Source organism: Malaclemys terrapin, chromosome 7, assembly GCF_027887155.1.
Source record: "Malaclemys terrapin pileata isolate rMalTer1 chromosome 7, rMalTer1.hap1, whole genome shotgun sequence".
NCBI classification, from domain to species: domain Eukaryota; kingdom Metazoa; phylum Chordata; order Testudines; family Emydidae; genus Malaclemys; species Malaclemys terrapin.
In genome coordinates this window covers 47,813,923-47,841,083 of record NC_071511.1, presented here as the reverse complement: position 1 = coordinate 47,841,083, position 27,161 = coordinate 47,813,923, and the positions used below count along the sequence as shown (strand labels likewise).

Genomic DNA, 27,161 nt, shown 5'->3' with positions numbered 1-27,161 from the left:
TCCGTCACCCGTGAAGTTGCACGCAGGACAGCTCTCTGCTCATCTACTGCAGGATGGGCTCAAGCAGCCAGCGTCCCCTTGGCTGCTCTGGAACCCGTCCTAGAGAAGAGGCAGGGGACAGGCGGAGCTGAGAGCGCCCGAGGCCACTGCATGCAGCCAGCTGGCTGCCTCTGCATGCAGGGAAGCAGTTACGGACACAAAGCTCTGGTGTGGCACCGAGGGCACACGGTAGTTAGGAGCCAGCATCCTCCCTTGAAGCCCTAGCTCCGGGTGCAGGAGTTACTCACTGCCCCTGGGAGGTGGGCCAACACAGACAGCCTGGCATGGCCTCACCAGAGACAGACGCCCAGTGAGCACCGTACAAATGGTTTATTGGCCTCGTAACAGACTCCTCCATAGAAACCCCTCCCCTGGGCCTGGTCAGAGCAGCTTACCCACCCAGGAGTTAAATCAATCACCCTCCGGTAACACACCAACAGCCCTTGCTTCACAGGCAAAGGGCCCATTTAACACTCCCTACAAACAACAACCGAACACAACCGCTAACCCATTGGAGCCATTGGTGGGGACGAAGCCCCACCACACCCCAGCCCCTGCCGAGCGAGATGCTCAGCTACTCTACAGCAACACTCTTTGGAACAAGCCCCACATGGTCACCTGGCCCGTGCCCCATCCCTCAAGCGAACACACCAGCCCATCATTCAGCAGCAACGGTCTGGGGCCCTAGGGAGGGCTCCTTGCAGAGAGGCAAGGCAGGGGGACGAGAAAGCAACAAACACGAGGACTGTGCAACAGGAGAGCACAGCCAGAAGCTGGCAGGGGGCTGGTTACCTCCCAACACGCATGGCAGAATCATGCCCCTAAGCAGGCAGAATCCCGGCATCTGGCAAATCCCCCTGCAGAGGCTGACGACATCGAACAAGTCCCTTGCCAAGCCCCTGGTTCCCACACCCCCTCCAGCCCGACTCGCCGCGGGATCAGACAGCCAGGAGGGTGGCAGCGGTAAGAACTCCCCACCCGCGGACAAGTCCCACAGCCCTTAACGACGGGGTCAGAGAGTCAGCATCCCAGCCACGCAGCCAAGGCTCAGCGCAGCCGGGCTCCGGCCCCAGGAGAGTCCATGTTCACTGCAGCTCGCCCAGGAAGGCTAGCAGCGCCTCGTGGAACTCGCGAGGCTTCTCCAGGTAGCAGGCGTGGCCAGCATCAGGCAATGCCACCGTCTTGTGCTTTGGGAGCTGCTGCAGGCTCTGCAGGGACTGAGCACCCAGGCCGGTGTCGCGCTCACCATAGATGATCAGAGTTGGCGTCTGCAGAGAGATGGGAAGAACTTCAGCCGTCAGACCTTCGCCACCCCCCAGCGGGAGACGGGCTACAGATCCCCACCCGCCTGCGCTGCCCCAAGAGTATGGCACGAGGGACTCAAGTGACCTAGAGAGCAGTGTAGCCCTGAGACAGGGCAGATGTGTCCAGGCAGAGTGCAGCCCAGGGCCCCCTGGGAGCCTGGGGCCCAAACCCCCAACCCAGAGCCTCGGGGAGCCTGGGACCATGCTCCCCAGAGAGCATGGGTCTGCCTCTCCCACACCCAGCGCCCTGGGGAGCGGGGCCCACAGCCTCCTCAACGTCCCCCTCCCCGCACATACACACACAGCCTCCTAGCCCCAGAGAAGCCTGCAGCTGAGCAGGGGAGCTGTACTGCAGCCATCTGGGCCAACAAGCCATTGCTGCAGTGACTGGAGAAGCTCAGGGCTGCAGTCACAAAGCTGGACAAGCTTCTCTGTGAGTCAGGCCCTGATTACCCTCCCCACCCCCTTTCCTTCCCACCGACCAGCTGAGAAGCCTCTGCTCTAGGAACCAGCTCCAGACGCCCCAGAGCCAGACGCTTCCCCTTCCCTGCCGTACCTGGACCTGCTGGTACTGCTGGGCCGTGTAGTCCTGGGTCCCCACAGGTGCAATGGGCACAAAGCCCTTCAGCTGCGCCCCGTGCACCAGGACGAAGGGGACGGAATAGCGGCCACTCATGGACGGGCTGATCAGAACGGGCCTCTGGATCCCCAGCTCCTTCAGCACACGCTGCAGGAAGGCGATGCGGCCCTGCTCCGTGGAGACGGCGTCGGAAGGCGGGGAGTTGCCGTAGCCTGCGGAGAAGGAGGAGGTGTTAGCGTGCCCCAAAGGCCCAGGCGAAGGCGTCTGCATGGGGAGCCAGAGCCCCTAGCAGTAGGAAGGTTTCACCATCCTAAACCTTTTCCCCACCCCCCACCCCAGTGAAGAGCCAATGCAATAGAGATTTCTTGTGGGACATGCACATTAATTAGCAGATGTGCTGGGTTTGGATGCCAGCAGGACTCACATATGCTAGTCTTGCCACATCTCCAGGGCAATGTGGAACAGTGTCGCAAAACCAAAATCCCTGCCGAAGCCTTCTGCCCAGTGCATACGGGCAGCACCCTGGGGGAGGAACAGATCCGGGGGCACAAGCATGGTCTATGTAGTGAACATCACTAGACCTGCGACTCCCTGGAACTGACCACTTAAAGAGGCATGGAGCTGTACAGTCACTTTGGCATGTGCCAGCTGGCTGGCGGGCAGAGGGAGATGGGGGCTATAGCTGCAGGCAGAAATTAACTTGGATACATGGGTTGCATATTCCTACCGGGCAGGTCGATAGCAATGGAGCGATATCCTTCCTCTGAGAGCAGGGTCAGCGTCCCCAGGTCTTCCCAGGTCTTGGAAGTGAAAGCCTGGCCATGCAGAAAAACCACCTCCAGCCTGCAGAGGACACGACAGCAGGTAGAGGGGCACCCTCCAGGAGGGAAGCGGGACCCACCCTGCTGTAGCTGGGGCAGGGGAGGCTGTTTCTGTGCTAGTTTACCAGCAGGAGAGCTTGGGGCTGTTAGGATGACAGATGCTACGTTTTATTTGTCATCATTATCTACTCAGATCCATGGTGGCCTCTGGATCAGCTGCTCCACATTCAGATTTGACTGATCCCTGCTGAACACATAGGGGAGTCATTTCCCACAACGGAGAAGTGCAGCCACCTCTGGGGTGGAACGCAGCAGCTGTTTCAGAGCTCACCAAACTGTGTAGGACAGGAAATGAACAAACACCAGCCCTGTGGTTTCAATTGGACGGCCATTTACAAGTAGTTAAGATTTGGGTTGGGCACATGGGCTAAGACCCCTAGTCTTGCAAGGAGTGGCAAAGGTTATATAGTGACTACAAGTGGTCAGGAACTGGGCATTATGGGCTCCCCCAGGAGAACAGCTCACCCCCATCCCAACACCATACAGAGCTGACTTACAGAGAGTAGCACCAGCTACTGAATCACCCGCCCCACGTTTTCCTTGGAAGTCTCCCACTCCCGTACCAGGTGAGCCAGACCCTGCTCATCCTAAGAGCTTGAATAAGAGCACAGAGTCCGGAACAGCTGATCTAGGATACAGACTGCTTAGGGTGACCCACGGTGCTGACTCCAGAACCAGCTCTGGTGGCCAGAAGACAGAACAAGGAGTAATGGTCTCAAGTTGCAGTGGGGGAGGTTTAGGTTGTGTTAGGATATAGATATTCAGACCTGTCTGCAAAGGCCTATACTTTAAGAATTTAGGTGTATTCTTATCACTTAGCTAGTTATAGAGGTATAAAAGAAAGAATCAAAATCACTGTCTGCCGGTGTAAGGCCCTTCTTTTACTGTGACAGTCTGAGGCCTGGTTCTTAGGCTAAGGCTTTGGCTACGCAGCAGAGGCCAGCCATAAGCTGGGAAGTGAACGGTCACATCCTCACATTCCAAAGGAGTCACATGGAAATAAGGTGCTATTGGGCTGTTAGGAATATCAGGACAGGATTGTATTCCTATCACCTCCAGAGAAAGGGAAGAGCCTAGAAGATGTAAAAGGAAACTTAGTTTGATCGCATCCTGTCTGGCAAGAACTCACTTATCAATAGCTGGGATGTGAAATCCTCATTTCTGTATTGTTTTATCACTGTAGTCTCCACTTCCCTATTGTTTGTCTGTATAATCTCTGTCTGGTTCTGTGATTGTTTCTGTCTGCTGTATAATTAATTTTGTTGGGTGTAAACCAATTAAGGTGGTGGGATATAATTGGTTAAATAACCATGTTACAGTATGTTAGGATTGGTTAGTAACATTTCAGTAAAATGATTGGTTAAGGTACAGCTAAGCAGAACTCAAGTTTTACTATATAGTTTGCAGTCAATCAGGAAGTAAAGGGGGAATGGGAACAGGGAATGGGGGTGGGGGAATTAGGATCATGTTTTGCTAAGGGGGGAGGGAAATGGGAACAGGGACACAGGCAAGGCTCTGTGGTATTGCTGCTCTCTGTTCATGCGAGAAGGACCAAGGAAATGAGAGGGTGAAGGAATAAGCCCCCTAACATCTTGGTGCCGTTGACTCGGAGCATCGCATCGGATAGGTGAGTGGCAGCCTGTAAGTCCCCCTCTCCAACAGTCCGCGCAGCTGCTTGGAGGGGATATAGCGAACTCTCGTGATGGTAGTTGCGGGGTTCTGGCAAGCCAGGGTAAAGGATTTTTTGGATAAATGGATAAGGAAGAACCAGGGCCCATACCAGGTACAGGGGTCAGCCTGGGATGAGATTAAAAAGGAAATCAGCGGCGAACAGCAGAGGCTAACAGAGGGAGTTTGCCTGGGATTTGTCCGAGAGGAGGTACGCTAAGTGCTGCATTAGGGGGGCTGTGTTGGTGAGTATCTGAGTGTCTGTTGCTGGGACAGTTTGACCGTGTGCTTGATTGCTTGCTTGTTTGTTTGAAAAGTGTGAATTGGGAGTGCTTTGTTCCAGGTGGGCCTTGAGTGGGCCTGACTGGTATATAAGGGCAGTCAGCAGCGAACCAGCTGAGCGGCGAACAGCAGAGGCTAACAGAGGGGAGAGCTCACTGAGGCTTTCATCTGCAGGTTTCTCTGAGTAGTTCCTGCAACAGTTGAGGAAGCTCTTAAGAGGACGGTGATATGGAAGGTGAGCGATCAGCTGTTGTAACCTGCACAGGTTGTGCCATGTTTGTCTTTCTTCCACAGGACAGAAGCGACTTTGTATGTACAAAGTGCAAGCTGGTCTCCATATTGGAAGAGAAGGTTCAAGGTCTGGAGAAACGAGTATCAACTCTGCATTGCATAAGGGAAAATGAAGATTTCCTGGACAGACGTCAGGAGATGCTTCTACGGCCACAATGTTCTGAAGATTCAGAGCAGGCGCAGCAGGGACAGAAGGATTGTGAAGAGGTTTGGCAGCATGTGACCTCCAGAACGAGAAAGAGGAGCGTCCATGCACCAGCAATGGAGATACAGGTGAGCAATCGTTTCCATGTTCTCTCTACAGGTACTAATGAGGAGAGTGGACTAGATGACCCATCTGAGGGAAGGGAGCAGAAGGAGACTCCACCGATTGGAAGGCAAAAGATGCACTGTCCTAGGGATGGGGGTTCCATGACCACCACTCCCAAGAGGAGGAGGAGGGTGGTGGTGGTCAGGGACTCCCTCCTCAGGGGGACTGAGTCATCTATCTGCCGTCCTGACCGGGAAAACCGAGAGGTCTGCTGCTTGCCAGGAGCTAGGATACACAATGTGACGGAGAGACTGACGAGACTCATCAAGCCCTTGGAACGCTACCCCTTCCTGCTTTTCCATGTGGGCACCAATGATACCGCCAAGAATGACCTTGAGAGGATCACTGCAGACTACGTGGCTCTGGGAAGAAGGATAAAGGAGTTTGAGGCGCAAGTGGTGTTCTCGTCCATCCTCCCTGTGCAAGGAAAAGGCCTGGGTAGAGACCGTCGAATCGTGGAAGTCAACGAATGGCTACGCAGGTGGTGTCGGAGGGAAAGCTTTGGATTCTTCGACCATGGGATGGTGTTCCAAGAAGGAGGAGTGCTAGGCAGAGACGGGCTCCACCTAACCAAGAGAGGGAAGAGCATCTTCGCCAGCAGGCTGGCTAACCTAGTGAGGAGGGCTTTAAACTAGGTTCACCGGGGCAAGGAGACCAAAGCCCTGAGGTAAGTGGGGAAATGGGATCCTGGGAGGAAGCACAAGCAGGAGAGCGCAAGAGGGGAGGACTCCTGTCTCATACTGAGAAAGAGGGATGATCGATGAGTTATCTAAAGTGCCAATACACAAATACAAGAAGCCTGGGAAACAAGCAGGGAGAACTGGAAGTCCTGGCACAGTCAGGGAACTATGATGCGATTGGAATAACAGAGACTTGGTGGGATAACTCACATGACTGGAGTACTATCATGGATGGATATAAACTGTTCAGGAAGGACAGGCAGGGCAGAAAAGGTGGGGGAGTTGCGTTGTATGTAAGAGAGGAGTATGACTGCTCAGAGCTCCGGTATGAAACTGCAGAAAAACCTGAGAGTCTCTGGATAAAGTTGAGAAGTGTGAGCAACAAGGGTGATGTCGTGGTTGGAGTCTGCTATAGACCACCAGACCAGGGGGATGAGGTGGACGAGGCTTTCTTCTGGCAACTAGCAGAAGTTGCTAGATTGCAGGCCCTGGTTCTCAGGGGAGACTTTAATCACCCTGATATCTGCTGGGAGATCAATACAGCGGTGCACAGACAATCCAGGAAGTTTTTGGAAAGTGTAGGGGACAATTTCCTGGTGCAAGTGCGAGAGGAACCAACTAGAGGCAGAGCTTTTCTTGACCTGCTGCTCACAAACAAGGAAGAATTAGTAGGGGAAGCAAAAGTGGACAGGAACCTGGGAGGCAGTGACCGTGACAGGTTTCAGACCATGAGATGGTCAAGTTCAGGATCCTGACATAAGGAAGGAAGGAGAGCAGCAGAATACGGACCCTGGACTTCAGAAAAGCAGACTTTGACTCCTTCAGGGAACAGATGGGCAGGATCCCCTGGGAGAATAACATGAAGGGCAAAGGGGTCCAGGAGAGCTGGCTGTATTTTAAAGAATCCTTATTGAGGTTGCAGGAACAAACCATCCTGATGTGTAGAAAGAATAGTAAATATGGCAGGCGACCAGCTTGGCTAAACAGTGAAATCCTTGCTGATCTTAAACGTAAAAAAGAAGCTTACAAGAAGTGGAAGATTGGACAAATGACCAGGGAAGAGTATAAAAATATTGCTCAGGCATGCAGGAGTGAAATCAGGAAGGCCAAATCACACTTGGAGTTGCAGCTAGCAAGAGATGTTAAGAGTAACAAGAAGGGTTTCTTCAGGTATGTTAGCAACAAGAAGAAAGTCAAGGAAAGTGTGGGCCCCTTACTGAATGAGGGAGGCAACCTAGTGACCGAGGATGTGGAAAAAGCTAATGTACTCAATGATTTTTTTGCCTCTGTCTTCACGAACAAGGTCAGGTCCCAGACTGCTGCACTGGGCAGCACAATATGGGGAGGTGACCAGCCCTCTGTGGAGAAAGAAGTGGTTCGGGACTATTTAGAAAAACTGGATGTGCACAAGTCCATGGGGCCGGATGCGCTGCATCCGAGGATGCTAAAGGAGTTGGCGAATGAGATTGTAGAGCCATTGGCCATTATTTTTGAAAACTCATGGCGATCGGGGGAGGTCCCGGATGACTGGAAAAAAGCTAATGTAATGCCCATCTTTAAAAAAGGGAAGAAGGAGGATCTGGGGAACTACAGGCCAGTCAGCCTCACCTCAGTCCCTGGAAAAATCATGGAGCAGGTCCTCAAGGAGTCAATTATGAAATACTTAGAGGAGAAGAAAGTGATCAGGAACAGTCAGCATGGATTCACCAAGGGGAAGTCGTGTCTGACTAACCTAATTGCCTTCTATGATGAGATAACTGGCTCTGTGGATGAGGGGAAAGCAGTGGATGTGTTATTCCTTGACTTTAGCAAAGCTTTTGATACGGTCTCCCACAGTATTCTTGTCAGCAAGTTAAAGAAGTATGGGCTGGATGAATGGACTGTAAGGTGGATAGAAAGCTGGCTAGATCATCGGGCTCAACGGGTAGTGATCAATGGCTCCATGTCTAGTTGGCAGCCGGTTTCAAGCAGAGTGCCCCAAGGGTTGGTCTTGGGGCCGGTTTTGTTTAATATCTTTATTAATGATCTGGAAGATGGTGTGGACTGCACTCTCAGCAAGTTTGCAGATGACACTAAACTAGGAGGCATGGTAGATACGCTAGAGGGTAGGGATAGGATACAGAGGAACCTAGATAAATTAGAGGGTTGGGCCAAAAAAAACCTGAATAGGTTCAACAAAGACAAGTGCAGAGTCCTGCACTTAGGACGGAAGAATCCCATGCACTGCTACAGACTAGGGACCGAATGGCTAGGTAGTAGTTCTGCAGAAAAGGACCTGGGTTCACAGAGGACGAGAAGCTGGAGATGAGTCAACAGTGTGCTCTTGTTGCCAAGAAGGCTAATGGCATTTTGGGCTGTATAAGTAGGGGCATTGCCAGTAGATCGAGGAACGTGATCGTTCCCCTTTATTCGACATTGGTGAGGCCTCATCTGGAGTACTGTGTCCAGTTTTGGGCCCCACACTACAAGAAGGATGTGGAAAAATTGGAAAGAGTCCAGCGGAGGGCAACAAAAATGATTAGGGGGCTGGAGCACATGATTTATGAGGAGAGGCTGAGGGAACTGGGATTGTTTAGTCTCCAGAAGAGAAGAATGAGGGGGGATTTGATAGCAGCCTTCAACTACTTGAAGGGGGGTTCCAAAGAGGATGGAGCTCGGCTGTTCTCAGTGGTGGCAGATGACAGAACAAGGAGCAATGGTTGCAGTGGGGGAGGTCTAGGTTGGATATTAGGAAACACTATTTCACTAGGAGGGTGGTGAAGCACTGGAATGAGTTACCTAGGGAGGTGGTGGAGTCTCCTTCCTTGGAGGTTTTTAAGGCCCGGCTTGACAAAGCCCTGGCTGGGATGATTTAGTTGGGGATTGGTCCTGCTTTGAGCAGGGGGTTGGACTAGATGACCTCCTGAGGTCCCTTCCAACCCTGATATTCTATGATTCTATGAAATGGAGGAAGCGTTAGGGGACCCAGAGGGATGGGGGGTGGCTAAGGAGCCCACCCTCCTTTGGTATATAAGTAGTGGAAGAAGGTCCCTGCCCATGGGGACTGAATGCCTTCCAGGGAAAGGAGGCACTTCAGTCCACTTCTGGGAGGTTTAAAATAAGTGCAGCATTATGGGAAGCTGCCAGTAATCTTTCAAGTTTGGTGCTGTTTCAGCAAGGGCTGCTGAAGGGTTGTAAAGTAGTTAGGGGTGGTTAAAGATAATTTGGCACAATAGTGTTTAAAATCAGAAGCAGAGAACAGACTACCTTTAGAGACAGGAGCTGGGACTTGGTCCTGTGGCAGAAGGGGGGCAGGGGAGGGAAGTTCCAAAGTGAAAAATGGCAAGGTTTGCAGGAGCAGGTAACAACCCCCACTCTTCTCCCCGAGCCAGGATGGAAACCTGGGGGTAAGGGTTCCCAACTGTTTCAACCCAGGGAGCCTACTCTTGGTTCAAAGCTAACTATATCCTTTTCTTCTTTCTCTCAGTTTACTTAATTTGCTGCTGGTAGCCTGTACTTTAAACTGACCTGACAAGCTTAACTGGTTTCTTTCCACCTCTTTCCCCCTCCTCTCCCCTGCCTTTCCACACTTTTGTTTTTCTAAAGTTTTAATAAAGGATACTTTGAATACTTATGTAAAAAAAAAATTTTTTTTTTGTTTAGTTTTGTTTGGAACAAAGTATAATAAAGGTCTGCTGTATTCCACTAAAATTTTTAAAGTAACAGATCCATGGGCAACCATAAAACCAAATGTTTTACTGCCTTTTAAACAGTCTCAAGGTAAAAACAGCACAGGTTAAGGCAGCTGTGTGGCAATAATTGTACTCGGTGGCTAAGTTGTTACAAACAAATGCACTACCTTAAAAAACTAAATGTAGGAGTAAGTGATTTAAAGAAGCAAGTAAAAAGTTACAAATACCTTTTGCAAAAAAATTAATAATACAGGGTTTGAAGGAAAGTAAACATTTGGAAGTTGTGAAAATGGTAAAAGGTAACAGTTGTGGTGTTACAAGAAGCATGTTTTTGGTTTAATAATAAAACCCAGTTATATAAATGTAACTGTATGTGCAACTCTGTGCAGTTACATTGGATGGAAGCTTGGTAATTAAATTATACCAGGGGGTCAGGAAGAGTGGCTATTACCAGGGGCGGCTCTATGTATTTTGCCGCCCCAAACACGGCAGTCAGGCGGCTTTCGGCAGCGTGCCTGTGGGAGGTCCACCGGTCCCGCACCTTCGGCGTAGCTGCCGCCGAATTGCCACCGAAACTGTGGGACCCGCGGACCTCCTGCAGGCATGCCGCCGAAGGCAGCCTGACTGCCGCCCTCACAGCGACCGGCAGGCCGCTCCCCACGGCTTGCCGCCCCAGGCATGCACTTGGTGCACTGGTGCCTGGAACCGCCCCTGGCTACTACCACCACTATGCTTCTGTCCCCAGAAGCCTTTACAGCTATTCTGTGGGGGAAATGGGCCCTTTTCCCACAGAAATGGTCTATAAGAGACTGCTGCAGGCAGAGGAATAATCTGATCAAAATTATTTGACTATTGGGTAATGTAATCAAAATCACTAAAGGAATATCAGGTGTTTCTATTGGAACATAACTTGACTGCCCCTGGCTGTCTCTGGTTGTACAAGATGGGAGTGTAATCGGGGTACAGTTGTGTAAAAAAAAAAAAGTAATCACAGTGCAAGGAATGTTAGACAAAATAGAATTGTGTGCGCGCGCACAGGAAAAGGAAAAGGGGAGCAATGATGGGAACACTGAGCCTTGGGATGGCCCGGGGGGATCGGACTGTCGCTTTGGTGGGGGTGCATGAAAACTCTGTGGGCACGGGGGAGGTAGTTACACCGTGTGTAAAATTAATATGGCTAAAATAATGTTATGGAGGTTAAACTATGGAAGGAATGTGCATTTCCCAGGACATGTGCAGTGTATATTGGAAAAGGGATAAAAGAAATGCAAACAAAACATGGTACTTAATTAAAATCCTATTAGGGCTCCAAAAGGAGCCCTAGTAGATTGTGCTTTCTTTTTCAGATCTCTGTGTGTTTTGGAGCAGGAGATGAAAGTGAAAAGTAATCAGAACTCTGGTGGAAGTGGAAAGCGTCCCTTTTAAGACAGTCTCTGAGCTGCTAATAGCTTTGGATCCAAAAGCAAGCCAAGAAAGCCTCTGTGTGGATGCAAATTACCTACCTGATAGGGGAAGGTTAGTCTCTAAGGTGCCACAAGTACTCCTGCCCATAAGTAGCAGCACAAATAATTTGCAAATAATAAATACATCTGGTCAGCAAACAAGCTACTAGAAGACTCAGATTATGGTCCTCCAGAAAAGGGAGGTGAAAAAACAAGTCTGAAAAAAAGGGGGACAGGTTAACCCTAAGGGGTGGGTGTGGGTGTGGGGGGGGGGGGGGGAGGGGTGTGCGCGTGTGTGTGCACGCGCACAGAGCAGAAATCTGAAGCTGTCTCTCAGCTATTACCTGAGAATAAACTTAAAACTTGGTACAGCAAAAAAACTATTGAAAACTTGGTCTGTTGTACAAGAGGGGAAACCGAGGCACACCACCTCATGAATTTCATAAATGACCAGTGAGTGGGGTAATTCACTAGCCTGACTATAGAACAAAATAAGGACAGCCTGGAGGTAATTCTTCTGTTTTTCCTGCAATTAGCAAGAAAATTTGTAAAAGGAATTGGTATTATTATTAAGCAATAATGGGGGGTGGAAATTGTTTTTCTTTTGTTTTTCAGACCCTCTACAAGCATGCTGGTGTCAGCAGAAGAATAACCCAGAATACCATGGATCTGTTTTGTGTTGTTTGTCTGTGGTGTTTGTCTTGTTGCTAGCATGATGTGGGTGGGGGATGGCTTCAAAAGGCTGACGGGGGGTGGGGGTGGGGGGGGGGGGAAGATGTGTATGAAAATGCAAAATGCTCAACTAGGAGGCCAGCACCTGTGTAATAGCTACCATGGTACCTGGAAATGGAATGGCAACTAAGGTGGGCCCTACAAGCCCTGTAAATCAAAGAAGATGTTTGGCTGTGCCCCTTTCCTATGACTATGGAGGAACAGGATCAATGGCCTATGGCAAGGGGTGGACAATTGGGTGTACTGTGTATGAGGTGTTTTGCTGGAAATGTACATATTACTGGGGGCACAATTACACCAGCCCCTAACCAAACTACACACATCTACATGCTGCTATCTGGACTTTGGTGCACAAATGGATCTGTAAATCTTATTGCTGTGAATAATCAAACCGAGGCATGCTGCCTGATTCCATACCAAGTGGTTAAGTTGGTTTGGACAATAACCCATTTCTCTGTGGACATTCAATGGACTTATGATGTGCACAAAACCATGCAAAACCTGCAGAGGCAGCTTGTTGCAACTGCCAGCAACTGGACACATTAAAATCTTAACCCTGTTGAAGGAGAAGAGGCACTGTTTTGGTGGTGGCTCAAATATTGGACCATGCTGCAGTGGTCAGAACTTGGTGTTGCTGTGAATGGCACTAATTATAACCTATAAGTAATGTAGCAAGCCCTTCTCCCGCCGCAGTGTACTAGACAACCCGGACCAAACCTTTTCGGGCCCACTATAACGGGAAGTCTGGAACACTAATTGGAATAGGTGTGGTATGCCCGTACGAGAGAAGATGCAGGGCACTGTACTACACAAGGGGCAGTGGGACAAATGGAATATCGACACCTTCCACCTTGATGCCTGGCCCTATCAGGAAATGTGTCGCCATGTGTCTTATGCTTTTCCAGGGATACCTGGGCAGGAGGATCCCAAAAGAAAGAAAAAAAAAAAAGGGTGGAGTGTTAGGATATAGATATTCAGGCATGTCTATACTTTAAGAATTTAGGTGTATTCTTATCACTTAGCTAGTTATAGAGGTACAAAAGAAAGAATCAAAATCACTGTCTGTCGGTGTAAGGGCCTTCTCGTGCTGTTAAAGTCTGAGGCCTGGTTCTTAGGCTAAGGCCTTCAGCTAAGCAGCAGAGGCAGCCATAAACTGGGAAGTGAACGGTCACATCCTCACATTCCAAACTAGTCACATTGAAATAAGGTGCTATTGGGCTGTTAGGAATACAATCCTGTCCTGATATTCCTATCACCTCCAGAGAAAGGGAAGAGCCTAGAAGATGTAAAAGGAAACTTAGTTTGATAGCATCCTGTCTGGCAAGAACTCACTTATCAATAGCTGGGATGTGAAATCCTCATTTCTGTATTGTTTTATCACTGTAGTCTCCACTTCCCTATTGTTTGTCTGTATAATCTCTGTCTGGTTCTGTGATCGTTTCTGTCTGCTGTATAATTAATTTTGTTGGGTGTAAACCAATTAAGGTGGTGGGATATAAAAATTGGTTAAATAACCATGTTACAGTATGTTAGGATTGGTTAGTAAAATGATTGGTTAAGGTATAGCTAAGCAGAACTCAAGTTTTAGTATATAGTCTGCAGTCAATCAGGAAGTGTGGGGGGGGTGAGAATAGGAACAGGGAATGAGGGTGGGGGAATTGGAATCCTGTTTTGCTAAGGGGGAGGAAATGGGAACAGGGACACAGGCAAAGCTCTGTGGTATCAGAGCTGGGAAAGGGGACACTAAGGAAGGAAACTGGAATCATGCTTGCTGGAAGTTCACCCCAATAAACATTGAATTGTCTGCACCTTTGGACTTCGGGTATTGTTGCTCTCTGTTCATGCGAGAAGGACCAGGGAAGTGAGAGGAACACTAACACGTTGGATATTAGGAAAAAACTTTTTCACTAGGAGGGTGGTGAAGCACTGGAATGGGTTACCTAGGGAGGTGGTGGAATCTCCTTCCTTAGAGGTTTTTAAGAGGTGGGGGGATAGCTCAGTGGTTTGAGCATTGGCCTGCTAAAGCCAGGGTTGTGAGTTCAGTCCTTAAGGGGGCCATTTAGGAATCTGGGGCAAAATCAGTACTTGGTCCTGCTAGTGAAGGCAGGGGGCTGGACTCAATGACCTTTCAAGGTCCCTTCCAGTTCTAGGAGATAGGATATCTCCATTAATAGAAAAGGTCAGGCTTGACAAAGCCCTGGCTGGGATAATTTAGTTGGGAATTGGTCCTGCTTTGAGCAGGGGGTTGGACTAGATGACCTCCTGAGGTCCCTTCCAACCCTGATATTCTAGGATTCTAAGACTAACCCACCTTTTGGGGCTGGGAGTCCCAGCTCTCTGGAGCAGGAAGCCTTCTCTGAATAAGATGGACGGACTCCCTGCAATGGTCCCCGTTAGGATGGTGACATTGACATCTCGCTGGCCCTTCTCCTCAGCCCTGGCCTGGGCCTTGTGGCTGCCTGCCCTGGACGTGAACCTCTCGTGCTGGATGGCAGGGAGCAACAGATAGAGGACAAAGGTGACAAGAACCCCCAGGACCAGCAGCCCCAGTCTGTTGCGGATCAAAGCCATCGTCAGCCGTTCTGAAAGAGGCAGAGAGAGAAGGTGAACAGCTGAGCGTCGGCGCCATGCTGTGGCTCAGACAGCGCAACGCACAGCAAGGCCCAGCCATGGGAGAGGAAACAAGGGCCTCACGGCTCAACAATAACAAGGAGAAGAGGGATGGATACTCGACCAGAGGCGACACACGCACACTAAGGTGGCACCATTATCCCCCAGGGCAACCTCCCAATCAGGAATGCGCCCTTCCCCACCCAAATACCAGGGCACCATGGGGGGAGGGGGGAAGGAACCAAGGTCGATTCTGGCCCCCAGATTTTTTGGAGGAGATGATAGGGCTTCCTTTACCCCCTGAAGTCTCATGCATGGTCATAGGCCAGAAGAGACGTTTGGGGGAACGTGGCAGAACGCAGAAAGACTAGTGCTACGGTCACTAAGACAAGACACTTCAGGCCCAGGCTCAGAGGCCAATTCAGGCCGGGTCCTACCCTGTCTAGGGCTCAGGGAAGCAGCTGGCATTGGTCTCTCTGCCTCACTCTCACTCCTAGTCACCATCCTGGTCATGCCTGAATGGAGGCAGGCTGGTCTAAAGCCCCCTGGGCTGGGGCTGTGACCCAGGCACCTGCACCGTGTTAGGTAGTGACAACCGCCCTCACTGTACCTCTCCCCTGCCCCAAATCACTTACCCCTGGGAACCAGCTAGTGCTGGGGGGTCGCTGCACAGAGGAAGAGTTTAACAGACAGGTGCCCCTTGCAGAGACGGGTCCAGCCTGGCCCACCTGGCACTGGCTCCTCCCCCCAGTGGCTTTCACAGCCTGGTCACTCCCCAGAGTCTGTGGTTTCTATGCCACCCCACCCCCACGCAGGCCCTGACACTGATCTCCTCCCACGCACTCCCCCTGCCTCCCCTTTACTGTCCCTGCTGCCTTTTCCCCATCTGCAGCCTCCTGCTGCCCCCACAACCGCCCCTGCCCCACCCATCACTCCCAACCGCCCAGAACCTTCCCAGCTCAATGTTCTGTCCCACCCCCCAACATACCTGCAGGTCATGCAACAACCCTGAGAAAACATGGGTCAAATCCCAAGAGATGGGTGGCAGACTCCCTCCAGATCCCGGAGCATGGTAGCACCTAAAGGCCCTCCAACTGGCCCTCCCCCCCAGTTATGGCTATTGCAGGCACCCGTCTGGTACTATAGGGAGCTGCTCCCGGATGCATGTTCTACTATTCAGGAAACTTCGCACTCATGTCACCTGGTACATCTTCAGGGGCAGCCTCTGTTCTCCTACAGGCTTGGGGCTCTCCTCCTTACAGGGGGCTTAGTGCCAGGGCATCAGACAGATGGTCCTAGACAGCAGCGTCCCTTAACCCACAACACAGATGCTGCAGCAGTGAAAGCTTCCCCCTTCCCAGCCTGCGGTGTGAGGGACCCAGCTATAAGGGAAAAAGCAGAGGCCAGTCTCCATGGGGGCCAGTTATCCACAAACCTGCCTGCTAGGAAGCACCAACCCAGACGGGGTTTGAGCAGGTACCCTGGAGAGACTCCGCAGCCCATTATTCAATCTCCTGCACTATCCAGCCCCTTCTACAGCAAGGTTTTAAATCTGAACCCCTGGGTTGCAGCACATCACAAGACAGAGCATGGCCAGAGAGAACAGCCAGCCTTGAGGTCCGGGCCGCCACCGCTAGCAGATTAGCAGAATGCTGGGCTGGGCGGCCCTCCCTGCACAGTCATTACACCCCCATTGACACACAGGGCAATGCACTTCACTGCACCTAGCGTAGAGGGGCCCCACACAACACCCTAAGGAGTTCAGTGCTGTCTGGAGTCCTTGGCAGGCCCTGCACTGGGGGAAATCTTTCCTGCACAGCATAGAGGGGACTGAAGGGCCCGTACAGAGTTGGCTCTGCAGGAGGCTCACAAGCAAAGACACGCTTGCAAGGAGAAACAACTCCCTACTTGCTGCTTGGGAGATGCTTTCTATAATTAATTTGGCGTGCATGAGAAGAATGCCACAGGTGATTGCTCTAGGTCAGAGGGGCCCACTTGCTGTACTCTATTGTTCCCAGACAGCACTGAGGGGCCCTGCATCCTCCAGGTGCCCCAATTATTCCCTGCGTCCTGTGGGCAGCAGCTAAGTCTCAGGGATGAGATTTTCAAAGGCCTGTCCAGACAGCAAGCCACGCAAGCTGCATGGGAGCCCTGAGGCTGGGCACGTACTCTGCGCTATTTGCTTTCAAGGGCTTTTGATGTTTGGTCAGCAGCATTCCAAAGAAGCACAAACACACAGAGGGAATGAGACCTTTGAATGGGGACAGGTTCTCCCCACAGGCACTAGCCTATATGGCAGATCACCTGATTCAAGCTGAAAGCTGTCCTGTCATCAAGATGCAAGTAACTGAAGTGATGGTAACTGACACGCATCTGATCCAGGAGGGCCCCAATGCACTTTACAAGTGACACTGGAAGCTCACTTCCTCCACCACTGACATGCAGCCAGTTCTGGGGTGAAACATAATAGCTGCTTGATGATGCACAGCAACACTCATTTATTATTTGTATTATGATGGGGCCAAGGGCCTTCACCTATGGATGAGGCCCCCACCATGCTAAGAGTTGTACGAATACAGAACAAAGCGATAGTCCTTGCTTCCAAGAGCAGACAATCTAAGCACACAAATACAGAGGAGGAAGAATACTGTAGCCAGGAGAACCAAAAGCAGGGGAGGCTTTAGGCAGGGAGAAAGCAGCTGTCTTGGACATGCCATACCTCAATCATCCAAGGCTCCCAATTACCTGAGTGGCTCATCCACATGACAGACAGAGCAAACACGACTCCCCCTTATTGAGCATGCCCATAAGGAACTCAGCACTCAATGCTGAACTGCTTTGCTAAAAGTGCCCCAGGATCTTTACTGCCCACCAGCAGACAGGCCCTGGGCCTTTCACTTTAGGCTCAGCCTTGCTCTCTGCACCCACTACCGACTACCTTGTCTGATCTCATCCAGCAGGCGGGCTGCAGACGCGCAGTCCTTGAAGACATAGGTTTGTCCCCGGCACAAGACCTTTAGTTTGGCAGGGTACAGGACGTAGGCCTGAGCCCCCTCCTTCACAAACGCTTGCTTGAGCACCACGAGGCGCTGCCGCCGGGCGTATGTGGCAGGGCTGAGGTCAGGGAAGAAGACGACCTTGGGGCCTTGGAATTTGGTCGCTCGGCAGACCCGTGCTGCCCGCAGAATTCGCTCTCGGGCCCAGAAACTGGAGAGGGTCATTAGCACAGTGCCAGTGCCAGCCACCCGGGCACTGACGCCCGCTTCCCTCGTGGGAAGCCGGTACGCATTTTCTATACGCATAGGGGCTTCCTTCGCATTTAAGCCCAGGTAAGCCAGCACCAGGTTTTCCAAGAAGGGGATCAGGTCTGACTCCCCCACAGTGGCCGGAACCCCAATGACCCTGACATTCCAGGCCCGCACCCTGTTCTCCAGCTCTTCCAGCCGGTGCTCTGTCTCCAGGCTGCCCTGGGCCAGCTCTCTCATCAGAACTGTGTGCTTCACCACGCAGCTCTGCGTGGTCACAACCTTGGTATCCAGGGCTTCCACCCCGCCGGCCATCTCCTCCAGGCATTTTGCCAGCTTATGCAGCTCCTCTGAGAGGGAGGCCAAGGTTTCACCCAGGGCAGCCTGCTCCGAGACGACCTGGTCCAGCCACTCTGTCATGGCATCCGCTGCGGAGAGGCGCTTGCCTTCACGGGCAGAGAGACACTCTGTCACCTGTTCCCTTCTGGGCATCTTTGAACCAGAGGAGAAGAGTCTGTCCCACAAAACCTCACCCGACTTGGGCGCATCAGGGCTCCCCATCAGAGCAGGTGACGGGGTCACCCGTGCGCGATGAAGCAGGAGTTCCGCGGGGAGAAGCTTGGGGCTGCCAGAACCACCTCTGCCCAAGTGTCCTGGGACACGCCCTTGTTTACCAGGTGCTTCCCCTCCCCACTCCCCGCCTCCAGCCGCGCCACGGGCGCTCCAAAGTAGCCGGCCCCCACGGCCAGAGCCCCTCCCCACAGCATCGCAGTGCGCCGGAGTGACTCCGGGCCTGTGCACCCCCCTGTACCGCACGGGCCACCTGGGCGCGCCCCTGCCCGGCTCCCCCTGCCCCGGGGCCATCGCCCGCCCCCGGCCCAGCCTGCCTGCGCCCCCAGCACTCCCAGCGCCCGCAGAGGGGGGCCTGCCCTGGTTACCAGCACGCCTAGGCCCGCGCGCTACCCGCCAGGGCCTCCCCGAGGCGCGCCGGAGCCCAGCGCAGGCGGGGCCAGCTGGCCAGGCGCTTCCAGCGCCCCAGTCCCCGGGGACCGCACGCACTTACCGCCTTGCTGCGCAGCGCCCGACAGCCGCTGCCTTCGACCGGGCTGGTGTGGCAGTGAAGCGGCCCCCCGCGCTGCCAGCCCGAATCGAGCCCCACAGTCCCACCTAGCGGGGGAAGGCGAGAATGCGCAGCTGCGGACAGACGGCTCCGCGCTCGTCCCCAGAGCCGGACCGTCCCTAGTCCAGCTGCTGCAACCAGCACTCTGCGCGCTTGGGGAGCCTCTGAGCGGGTGGACTGGGACAGGGCTGAGCCGGGGGAATCACTCTCCCCAGCCGCCTTTGGGCTCCTGGGGGTGCCCCTTTAATCCTCCTCCCTGTCCCCGTGGGCACCCTGCAAAGGCAGGCGATGGGGGCGGTTTGGAGGGCGAGGCCCTCAGGGGATTTTTGAGCCTGGTCTTGGTCTCTAAGGATTTCATTTCCCTCTGGAGTTTCAGCATTTCCTGGACAATACTGGAACAGTTGCAGAGATCCTAGAGCTATGTCTCCCTTCTTTCTCTTCACAGCTGGATTATTTGCCTCTGCAAAGCCAGTGGCAAAATAACAACTAACTGGCTATGTATCATTCCTGTGTATATCAGCCCAACACACAGCTGGCCAGCAGTCCCTGAAGAGGGCACCCCATGAGAGGGAAATGAAATCCTTAGAGACCAAGACCAGGCTCAAAAATCCCCAATGGGGCCCTGCCCGAGCTTCGCTTAGGGTTCCCAAATGCTACTGAACAGCAAACAACAAATCTCACAACCCCACCACAAAGCAGCAATGGTCATCTCTGGGGGGAAACTGAGGCACGGATTAACTAGCACTCAGGATAACAAAATCAGGTTTAGAACTCAAGACTCCCTCATGTCCATCATGCTGCACCTTAACCCACCTTGTCAATTATTGCCACACATTCCAGATACGCGCCACTCATCTTCCAGCCCTGCTATTGTATTGCTTCCTCCCTTTTCCCCTTTGGCTGCTCTCGGCTCCCTCCTTTCTTCCAAACAGGGGCTCATAGTGCTCAGCTGTAGTAGACACCCCACCCCCACCCCAGAATTCAACCAGCTGTTCACATCAATGAAACAATTACCACCAAGTCTGCTACATTTCTCCACTAGGCTCCCAGACCAAGTCCCCAGCACCCTTCAGCAGCTCTCCCTTGGTAAACAGGCCTCAGAGCAAAAACCTGGGAGTGGAGGGAGGAGAATTCAGCAGTAGAGGGACCCATCTTGTGTCAACTTCCTGACAGCTCATTTGAAATAAGGGCTATGTAACAAAATACCCAGCTCTGCCTGTGCTGAGCAGAAATACCTGATATGGTGCTGGCAACAACTGCAAACTGGGAAAGGACCCGACAACTTTTGCTTATATTCATTTACCTAGCAAGACAGCTTCACTGCAAACTGTAATTACTCTAAAGCCACTATCCTCAGCCTCCTTCTGTTCTTCACACTCCCAGATGCTATGGGGGACTCTCAGGCCCTGCCAATGCTGGGATGTAAACCATCCTAGGTGCAGCTTTGCCAGTACTGCCAGGGTTTAGATGACAGGACAGAGGGGGTACAACCTTCATTTTGCACATTTAACTCTTTTGCTCCTCAGTTCCCCATGACCTGACACAAACTCTGCCACCCCCATCTCTGTGGGGAAGAAGGCGGCAGGACACGTTAAAATGAAACAGGCAGCATGGAGCAAGCTGATCTCTTCCTCCAACTGCAATATCCAATCTGAACCTCACTGCAAACAGAGTCTGGTTCTCACGGCTCAGCACCCCGCCTGAATTTCACACAGCAGTGTCCTGTTCCTGTCCCTGAGAACATCAGGGATGCAGTGAGCTACCACTGAGATGAGCTACACAGAGATACTGCTGGACATGCAGGAGTAGCAAGGAATGCCCAGCAGCCTTGGAGCACCTATGGCTACCCATTCCAGAAGTAACATTGGAGGCCCTGATACATGGACACATGGAATAGCCATGGCTAGCCATGCAGAAGTGGTGTGGGAGGTTCTAGTATGTGGTGGACACCACTGGCTAACCACACAGAAGCGGCACAGGAGAACCACATATGTGGAAGTGCAGGTTGGGGGACTTGGATTCTTTCCTGCTCCCTGTACAACAACAACAAAATCACTAACCCTTCTGGGCAATATTTGTGCACTGCACACAGCATTTCCTGGACAATACTGGAACAGTTGCAGAGATCCTAGAGCTATGTCTCCCTTCTTTCTCTTCACAGCTGGATTATTTGCCTCTGCAAAGCCAGTGGCAAAATAACAACTAACTGGCTATGTATCATTCCTGTGTATGTCAGCCCAACACACAGCTGGCCAGCAGTCCCTGAAGAGGGCACCCCATGAGACCAGCTCTTTCCATTGCAATTGCTCATTATAACTTTTCAGAACCCTGCTATGGGAATAATATTTTCCTACCATAGCTGCAACTTTGAGGGAGGATGTGGAGGGAAAATGAAAGCTGGCACTCTCCAGAAACAACAGGAGAGTAGGAGCTGGGGCTTGAAAAATAACACAGCAGTCAGTGTATTGTGAGATTCACAATAAAATCACAAGAGTTGGCAACACTAAGATTTGCCCTCCCCATGCAAAGCTGGAAACAGTTACACCTCCCTCTGCAAGCAGCCAATCTGCTGACCACTCAGAAGTCACATAAAGGAAACTTCCTCTATAATAAACATGCTGCACCTTAACCCACCATTCCTATTCCATTCTCTTCTCTTCCTAGGCCCTGTCTGTCGTGGGGATGTAGCTACAGTGCTGCAAGCCTCAGCGCAGATGGGCTAGCACTGGGGGGGGCTGCTGCCAGGTCCTCCCTGCCCCCGTCTCCTACGCTTCTCTCCTAGACGGGCGCTGCTAGCCACTAGGGGTCACTGCGCCCATAGGCGAGCGCTCGCACTTCTGTGGCCATGCCTGTCTCCGCCCCTGGTTCGCGTCACGACTCGCGCCCTGGTTTCCTGTCCTACCTTCGACCCCGGGAAGCGCAGGCCTTTGGGGAGTCGCCCCTCTCCTCTCGGCAGGTATCGCCCCCCGCGCGCTGCTAGGGAAGGGCTTGGGGCGGCCGCTTTGCCAGGGTCCCTGCTCTCGGATACCTCCTGTCCGCCCCAGGACGCACTAGAGCTGGGGCAGAGACCTGGACACTGCAGCTGTGTCAGGACCTGGGGGCCCGCCTGGCTCTGAGCACCGGGGCCATCAGACCAGCACCCTGGCTCCAACAGAGGCCAGAACCAGCTGCTTCAAACCCCGCCCTCTGGGGCCAAACCCTGCAGCATTAGCCACGGGGCACCCCGCCCTCTGGGGCCAAAACCCCTGCAGCGTTAGCCACGGGGCACCCCGCCCTCTGGGGCTGTTTCTTCCTGAGCCTGCTTACTGAGCAGGTCTTGCCCTGGCTCAGGAAGGTTCCTTAAAACCTTCTCTCTAACCGAACAGTGCGTGACCTTACTGTCATCGTACATTTCTGATCCTCTATGAAACCCTGCTGGGTTCCTGGCCCCAGTGAGATCCTGGGGGCAGTGAGTTCCACCAGTGAACTATCTTCTAAGTATTGCCATCAATCAGCTGTGAATATCCTAATTTGTCAATTTGATTGAAGCCCCACTGATTGCAGTGTTGTGGAAGGGTGAACAGGGTACTCACTCACTTTCATTAGCCAACTGGTATTGGGTCAGATAATAGGTTTTCTCTCTAAAAATCTGCCCGATCTGGCTCAGACACGCCCAGTCTGTTCCTGGGTCGCTACTGGCCTGGCCCCCTGCTACTTGCTCTCCTGTTCCCCTTGTGATCCCCTATTCATCCCCCCCCTCCAAAAACAAAGTTTCCTAGTGTACCCCCTTCCCCTCCCCCACATACCTGATGAGGCCAACCCAGTGAATGGACAGCAACCCCTAGTGTTATATTGTCCACTCATTAGCATTGAGGTGAGACACTGAAGAGCTAAGTAAATAGGGTCCTTTGTGCCTAGATCAGGGACTGTGCCCAGAGTCCATTCTGCGGGGGCACAGGGCTCAGCCCAGGTTTTCCTCTCTTTCAGGACTGCTGGAAAGCACGAGCAGGGAGGCCATGGCCACCCCGCAGGTGACTGTGGGCACCATCATGGTGGATGGGCAAACCCTGTTCTACCGGCAGGCCAATCCGGCCCAACAGGCCCCCAAGCTGTCTGTCCTGCTGCTCCACGGCATTCGCTTTTCATCCGAGACCTGGCTCAATCTGCAGACGCTGTCTAAGCTGGCAGATGCTGGCTATTGCGCTGTGGCCATTGATCTGCCAGGTACAGCTGCTCAGCCACTGGGGGAATCCCTTAAATGCACAGCCCCACGGGTGGGGCCGGGCGGCAGAACAGCCCTCAGGTGGTAGGGTGGGATAAGGTCCTAGGGCGAGCACTAATGTTGTGCATGGCTCTAGTACCTTCCCTGGAGAGCCTTCACAAGCACTCCCTACACCGTGATATGGGAGCAGATGGGGGAAACTGAGGCACAGAGAGGTTTCATGCCTGACCCATACACATACCAAGAGTCAGCAGCATAAATGAGAATAGAACCCAGGTGTTCTGACTCAAGTGCCTTTCTTTAACTAGCAGACACCATCCTCTCACGGCCTGTGGAGCAGAACCCAGGTGTCCTGGCTCCCAGCCCCCTCCATAGCCCTCTGCACCTCTCCTGAGTCATACTGCCAATGAAAGCTGAGGAATGACCCTGTTGTGACACTGGGGGCCAGACTGTCGCCATCTCTCTGCCCCCTTCTATACTGTTTTTATCTGTCCGGGGACGAGGGCTGATGGGAGGGGTGGGAAGGGGAGAATCTGCCCCCCCCCAAGTCTTTAACTGGGGTGAAATGGGAAGGGGTAGGGCCCCAGTGAATGTGGTGCACCAGGACTGCAGATTTCTCGCGAGGGGCCTGCCAGCAACATCTGTAACACAGAGGGGTTTTGTCTCACATGGTCCAGGGTTCGGCCATTCCAAGGAGGCGACAGCTCCGGCCCCTGTTGGGCAGCCTGCCCCGGGGGGTTTCCTGAAGGCTGTCTGTGAGGCCCTGCAGTTGGGCCAGGTGGTTGTGATCAGCCCATCTCTCAGCGGGATGTACTCGCTCCCATTCCTCTTCCAGCACAGCCAGCTGGTTCAGGCCTATGTGCCAGTGGCGCCCATCTGCTCCGAGAAGTTCCCCGCCATGCAGTACGCCAGCATAAAGGTACAGCCCCTGGGCTGGCAGGGAAGGGGCAAGTCTCCTTTGTTGGGGACCCTGGTGTCCGGGCGGGGGCAGAGAACACTAGGCTGGGGGATGGGGTGGAAGAACTAAGGCACTGGGCAGACACCGGGAAGTGGATAAAGGGAATCGAGCTTGCAGGTGTGTGCAGAGCCGACCTGCAGCAGCGGGGAAACCGGAGAATCTGAGTCCAAGCCCCCATGGAAGGGAATGTCCAGCAGTAATGTTCAAGCTCCATCAGGGCAAAGCACTCTGTGTACCACAAGGGGGCCTCTTCCCAGTCAGGTTCAGAGACAGGCACCTGGAGCCCGGCCTTACGACTCAAGGCCTCGGTGCTGGCCCGCACATTTACACTGGGCCACATCCATTCCTGGTGTAACCCCACCTCACACAGTGGCGTTACACCCTTGTGACCTGGGCTCCTCCACTAGCTGGCAGAGCCGTGGGAGAAACTGCATTTCCCAGGTTTCAGAGTAGCAGCGTGTTAGCCTGAGTCCACTGGCAATGGGTCGCTCCCAGCTCCCCCCTGGGAAACCCAGTCCTTGCGTGCAGCTCTGGGAAGTGCAAGGGTGGGAGGGACATTTTTATGCACAGAGAAGGCGTTTTAGCTGCTGCTTTTCAGTATATTAGGTTGAATGTTTCTATTCTCTCGGGCTCTGTGCAGTGGGACCAGATCCTAAGCAGCATCCAAGCAGGCAGAGGGGAGTCAAAGTGACAATGCCATCTTTACGTCTCCTCTGCATCTTTATCCTGGGCTAGCCAGCACCTGGGCTAGTGCACAGCCTCTCAGGGCAGTTCTGGCACTTGGGATTGAGCGCTGGAACCCTCCTTTTCATCCCCTTCTCCAAGAGCCAGGATGGTGGGAGAGCTGTCACGGCAACCCTGTACGGCTGGAGGATTCCCCGACCCTGTGGGAATTCCCTGGGTCATATAGCCTATGGTTATGGCCCATTTGCACCAGCTGACAGTCTGGGGCCTGGGCATGAGGGTGAAGGAATACAACAAATAGTCCCAAGAAAATGTGTCCTATTCCTCCAGATCTAAAATATCCATGGCACATCCAGATCACATGACCCTCGCCCAGGCTCCAAGCCTTTGGACCTTTGCCCATCCCTGCTTTTAGCCTCCAGTTCCATCCCCCTCCAACACACACCTTGGTTTTTAGCTTCATGGTTTGCATTTTTGCCATCTCAGCCTACTCCAGACAGCAGCCCCTCAAGGCTCCAGCCCCCCATCTCCAGTGCTGGTCTGAATCCTGGGGGTCAGCAGATACCCTGATTCAGTGAGAGTTAAGCACCCAACTATCTTTGAGGAACTGGGCCCTAGAAAGGGATCATTCCCAACAACTCCATTCGAGGGGAAATTCCCAGACCCACGGGGGATACAAAGCAGTGCCCAGAACCAGTGATGCTCCCAGGCAGAGATACTCTTCCAGGCCCTAGCCTCTTTCTTGTGCCCCGGCCTCGGTGATCAAAGTGAGCAGTGTGCCCGTACCCGCTGTCTGAGCTCTTGTGCCTTGTGTCCCCTCCCGCTAGACCCCCACGCTGATTGTGTATGGGGATCAGGACGCTGAGCTGGGGGAGATGAGCCTGAACAACCTCAAGAACCTGCCCAATCACAAGGTGCTGCTGCTGAAAGGAGCGGGACATGCCTGTTACCTGGACAAGCCGGAGGAGTGGCACCTGGGCCTGCTGGACTTCCTGAAGAGCCTGGAGTGACGAGCGGCCTCTCTTCTCCCCCAGCCCTTCAGTGTGCGATCTGTCAGGCACACGGCTGGCTCTTTGGTGCATACCTCCTGTGAAGGATCTGGGGACCACAGCTTCTCTCTCCCACTAGAGCGGGTACTTAATCGATGGCTTTTTGCCAATCTTGGACAATTGCAGCACACTGGGGGGTTTGCAAAGGGCGGCCACGCAGCCAGAGGCGCCCTCCTGGCAGCCAGGTGCTTGCTCCTTTTCCTTCTTTTTAAAATGATTAGAATTGAAAGGTCTGTAGAAGCTGATTGGCCACTAGCATGGGGTGAGATGGGGGTATTGAGGGCAGGTTCCCCAGCTGCACGTTCTAGTGCAAGCCCGTCCTGCCAGTCCTAGCTCCACAGCTCTGTCAATGCCCCTGCTCCTACCCTGCAGCCTCCCTGCGACTCCAGTCCTGTCCCCACCCAGATCTGCCAGTGCCCCCAATCCTGCCCTGCCCCCAACCAGCTCTGCCAGTGCCCTCGCTCCTGCCCTGCAGCCTCCCTGCGACTCCAGCCCTGCCCCCACCCAGCTCTGCCAGTGCCCCCGCTCCTGCCCTGCAGCCTCCCTGCGACTCCAGCCCTGCCCCCACCCAGCTCTGCCAGTGCCCCCGCTCCTGCCCTGCAGCCTTCCTGTGACTCCAGCCCTGCCCCCACCCAGCTCTGCCAGTGCCCCTGCTCCTGCCCTGCAGTCTCCCTGCAATTCCAACCCAACCAACCCAGTTCTGCTGTACACCTCAATCCTGCCTGTAGCACCCCCAGCTACTTCAGCCCTACCCTAGCCCCACTGATGTGCCTTAATCCTGCTGTGAGCCTCACTGGAGCATACGCTGACACCCACCCCCAGCACTGCTTGGCTTGTGAGGAGAGACCCAGCCCCTGGGAGCCACACGGAGGCCAAACTCGCTGCCAGCCTGGGATCATTCAAGGAGCTTCCTCCTGAACCCCAAACTGGGGCGACAGCACCTAATCCTTCATGAGCAAATAAAACTCAGATCTGGGCCTCTGTCTCCATGCAGCTTTCATCCCTTGTTCCAGTCCCCACCTCCTCCTTCCCACATGGTGCTGACACCTGGCCCCCTCTCCCAGGAAGCCCATGGCCACGGCAGTTAGGAACAGGGTTGTACACGGAGAGGACTCAAATTCCAGCAAGAGCAGACAGAGGGAGCGGGGTCTGCTGCATGCTGGAGCAGAACAGTCCTTTGGGTCAGCTGCTGGAAGGGTGCAGGGCAGTTTGATTATTTCAGAGGCAGCGTGTCACAAGGTTAGAGTAAGGGACTGGATGTCAGGACTCCTGGGTTCTATTCCCAGCCCTGGGAAAGAGCACTGTCTAGGGAATAGACCAAGAGCCTGATTTCCAAGCTCTAGGAAGGAAGCCTGTCTAGTGGCTGTAGCCAAAGGTTGGGATTCAGAACTCCTATTTCCTGACCCGCAAGCAA

General features: G+C 53.2%; 2 protein-coding genes across 2 annotated transcripts; one reads left to right on the top strand and one right to left on the bottom strand.

Annotated features, from left to right (window-relative positions):
• Positions 1 to 354: 354 nt before the first annotated feature.
• Positions 355 to 18,262, bottom strand: LOC128840185 (uncharacterized). The gene is made up of 5 exons (XM_054033855.1): positions 17,429 to 18,262; positions 14,192 to 14,462; positions 2,651 to 2,766; positions 1,900 to 2,135; positions 355 to 1,307 (listed from the first exon to the last, which is right to left on the bottom strand). Exons 1-5 carry the CDS (start codon positions 18,225 to 18,227, stop codon positions 1,125 to 1,127), a joined length of 1,605 nt encoding a protein of 534 aa, XP_053889830.1. The 5' UTR covers positions 18,228 to 18,262; the 3' UTR covers positions 355 to 1,124.
• A 3,467-nt stretch (positions 18,263 to 21,729) lies between these two features.
• ABHD14B (abhydrolase domain containing 14B) lies at positions 21,730 to 26,724 on the top strand. The gene is made up of 4 exons (XM_054033856.1): positions 21,730 to 21,811; positions 22,822 to 23,058; positions 23,734 to 23,975; positions 25,526 to 26,724. The coding sequence occupies exons 2-4, from the start codon at positions 22,851 to 22,853 to the stop codon at positions 25,706 to 25,708; spliced, it is 633 nt and encodes a 210-aa protein (XP_053889831.1). The 5' UTR covers positions 21,730 to 21,811; positions 22,822 to 22,850; the 3' UTR covers positions 25,709 to 26,724.
• The last annotated feature ends 437 nt before the right edge of the window (positions 26,725 to 27,161 follow it).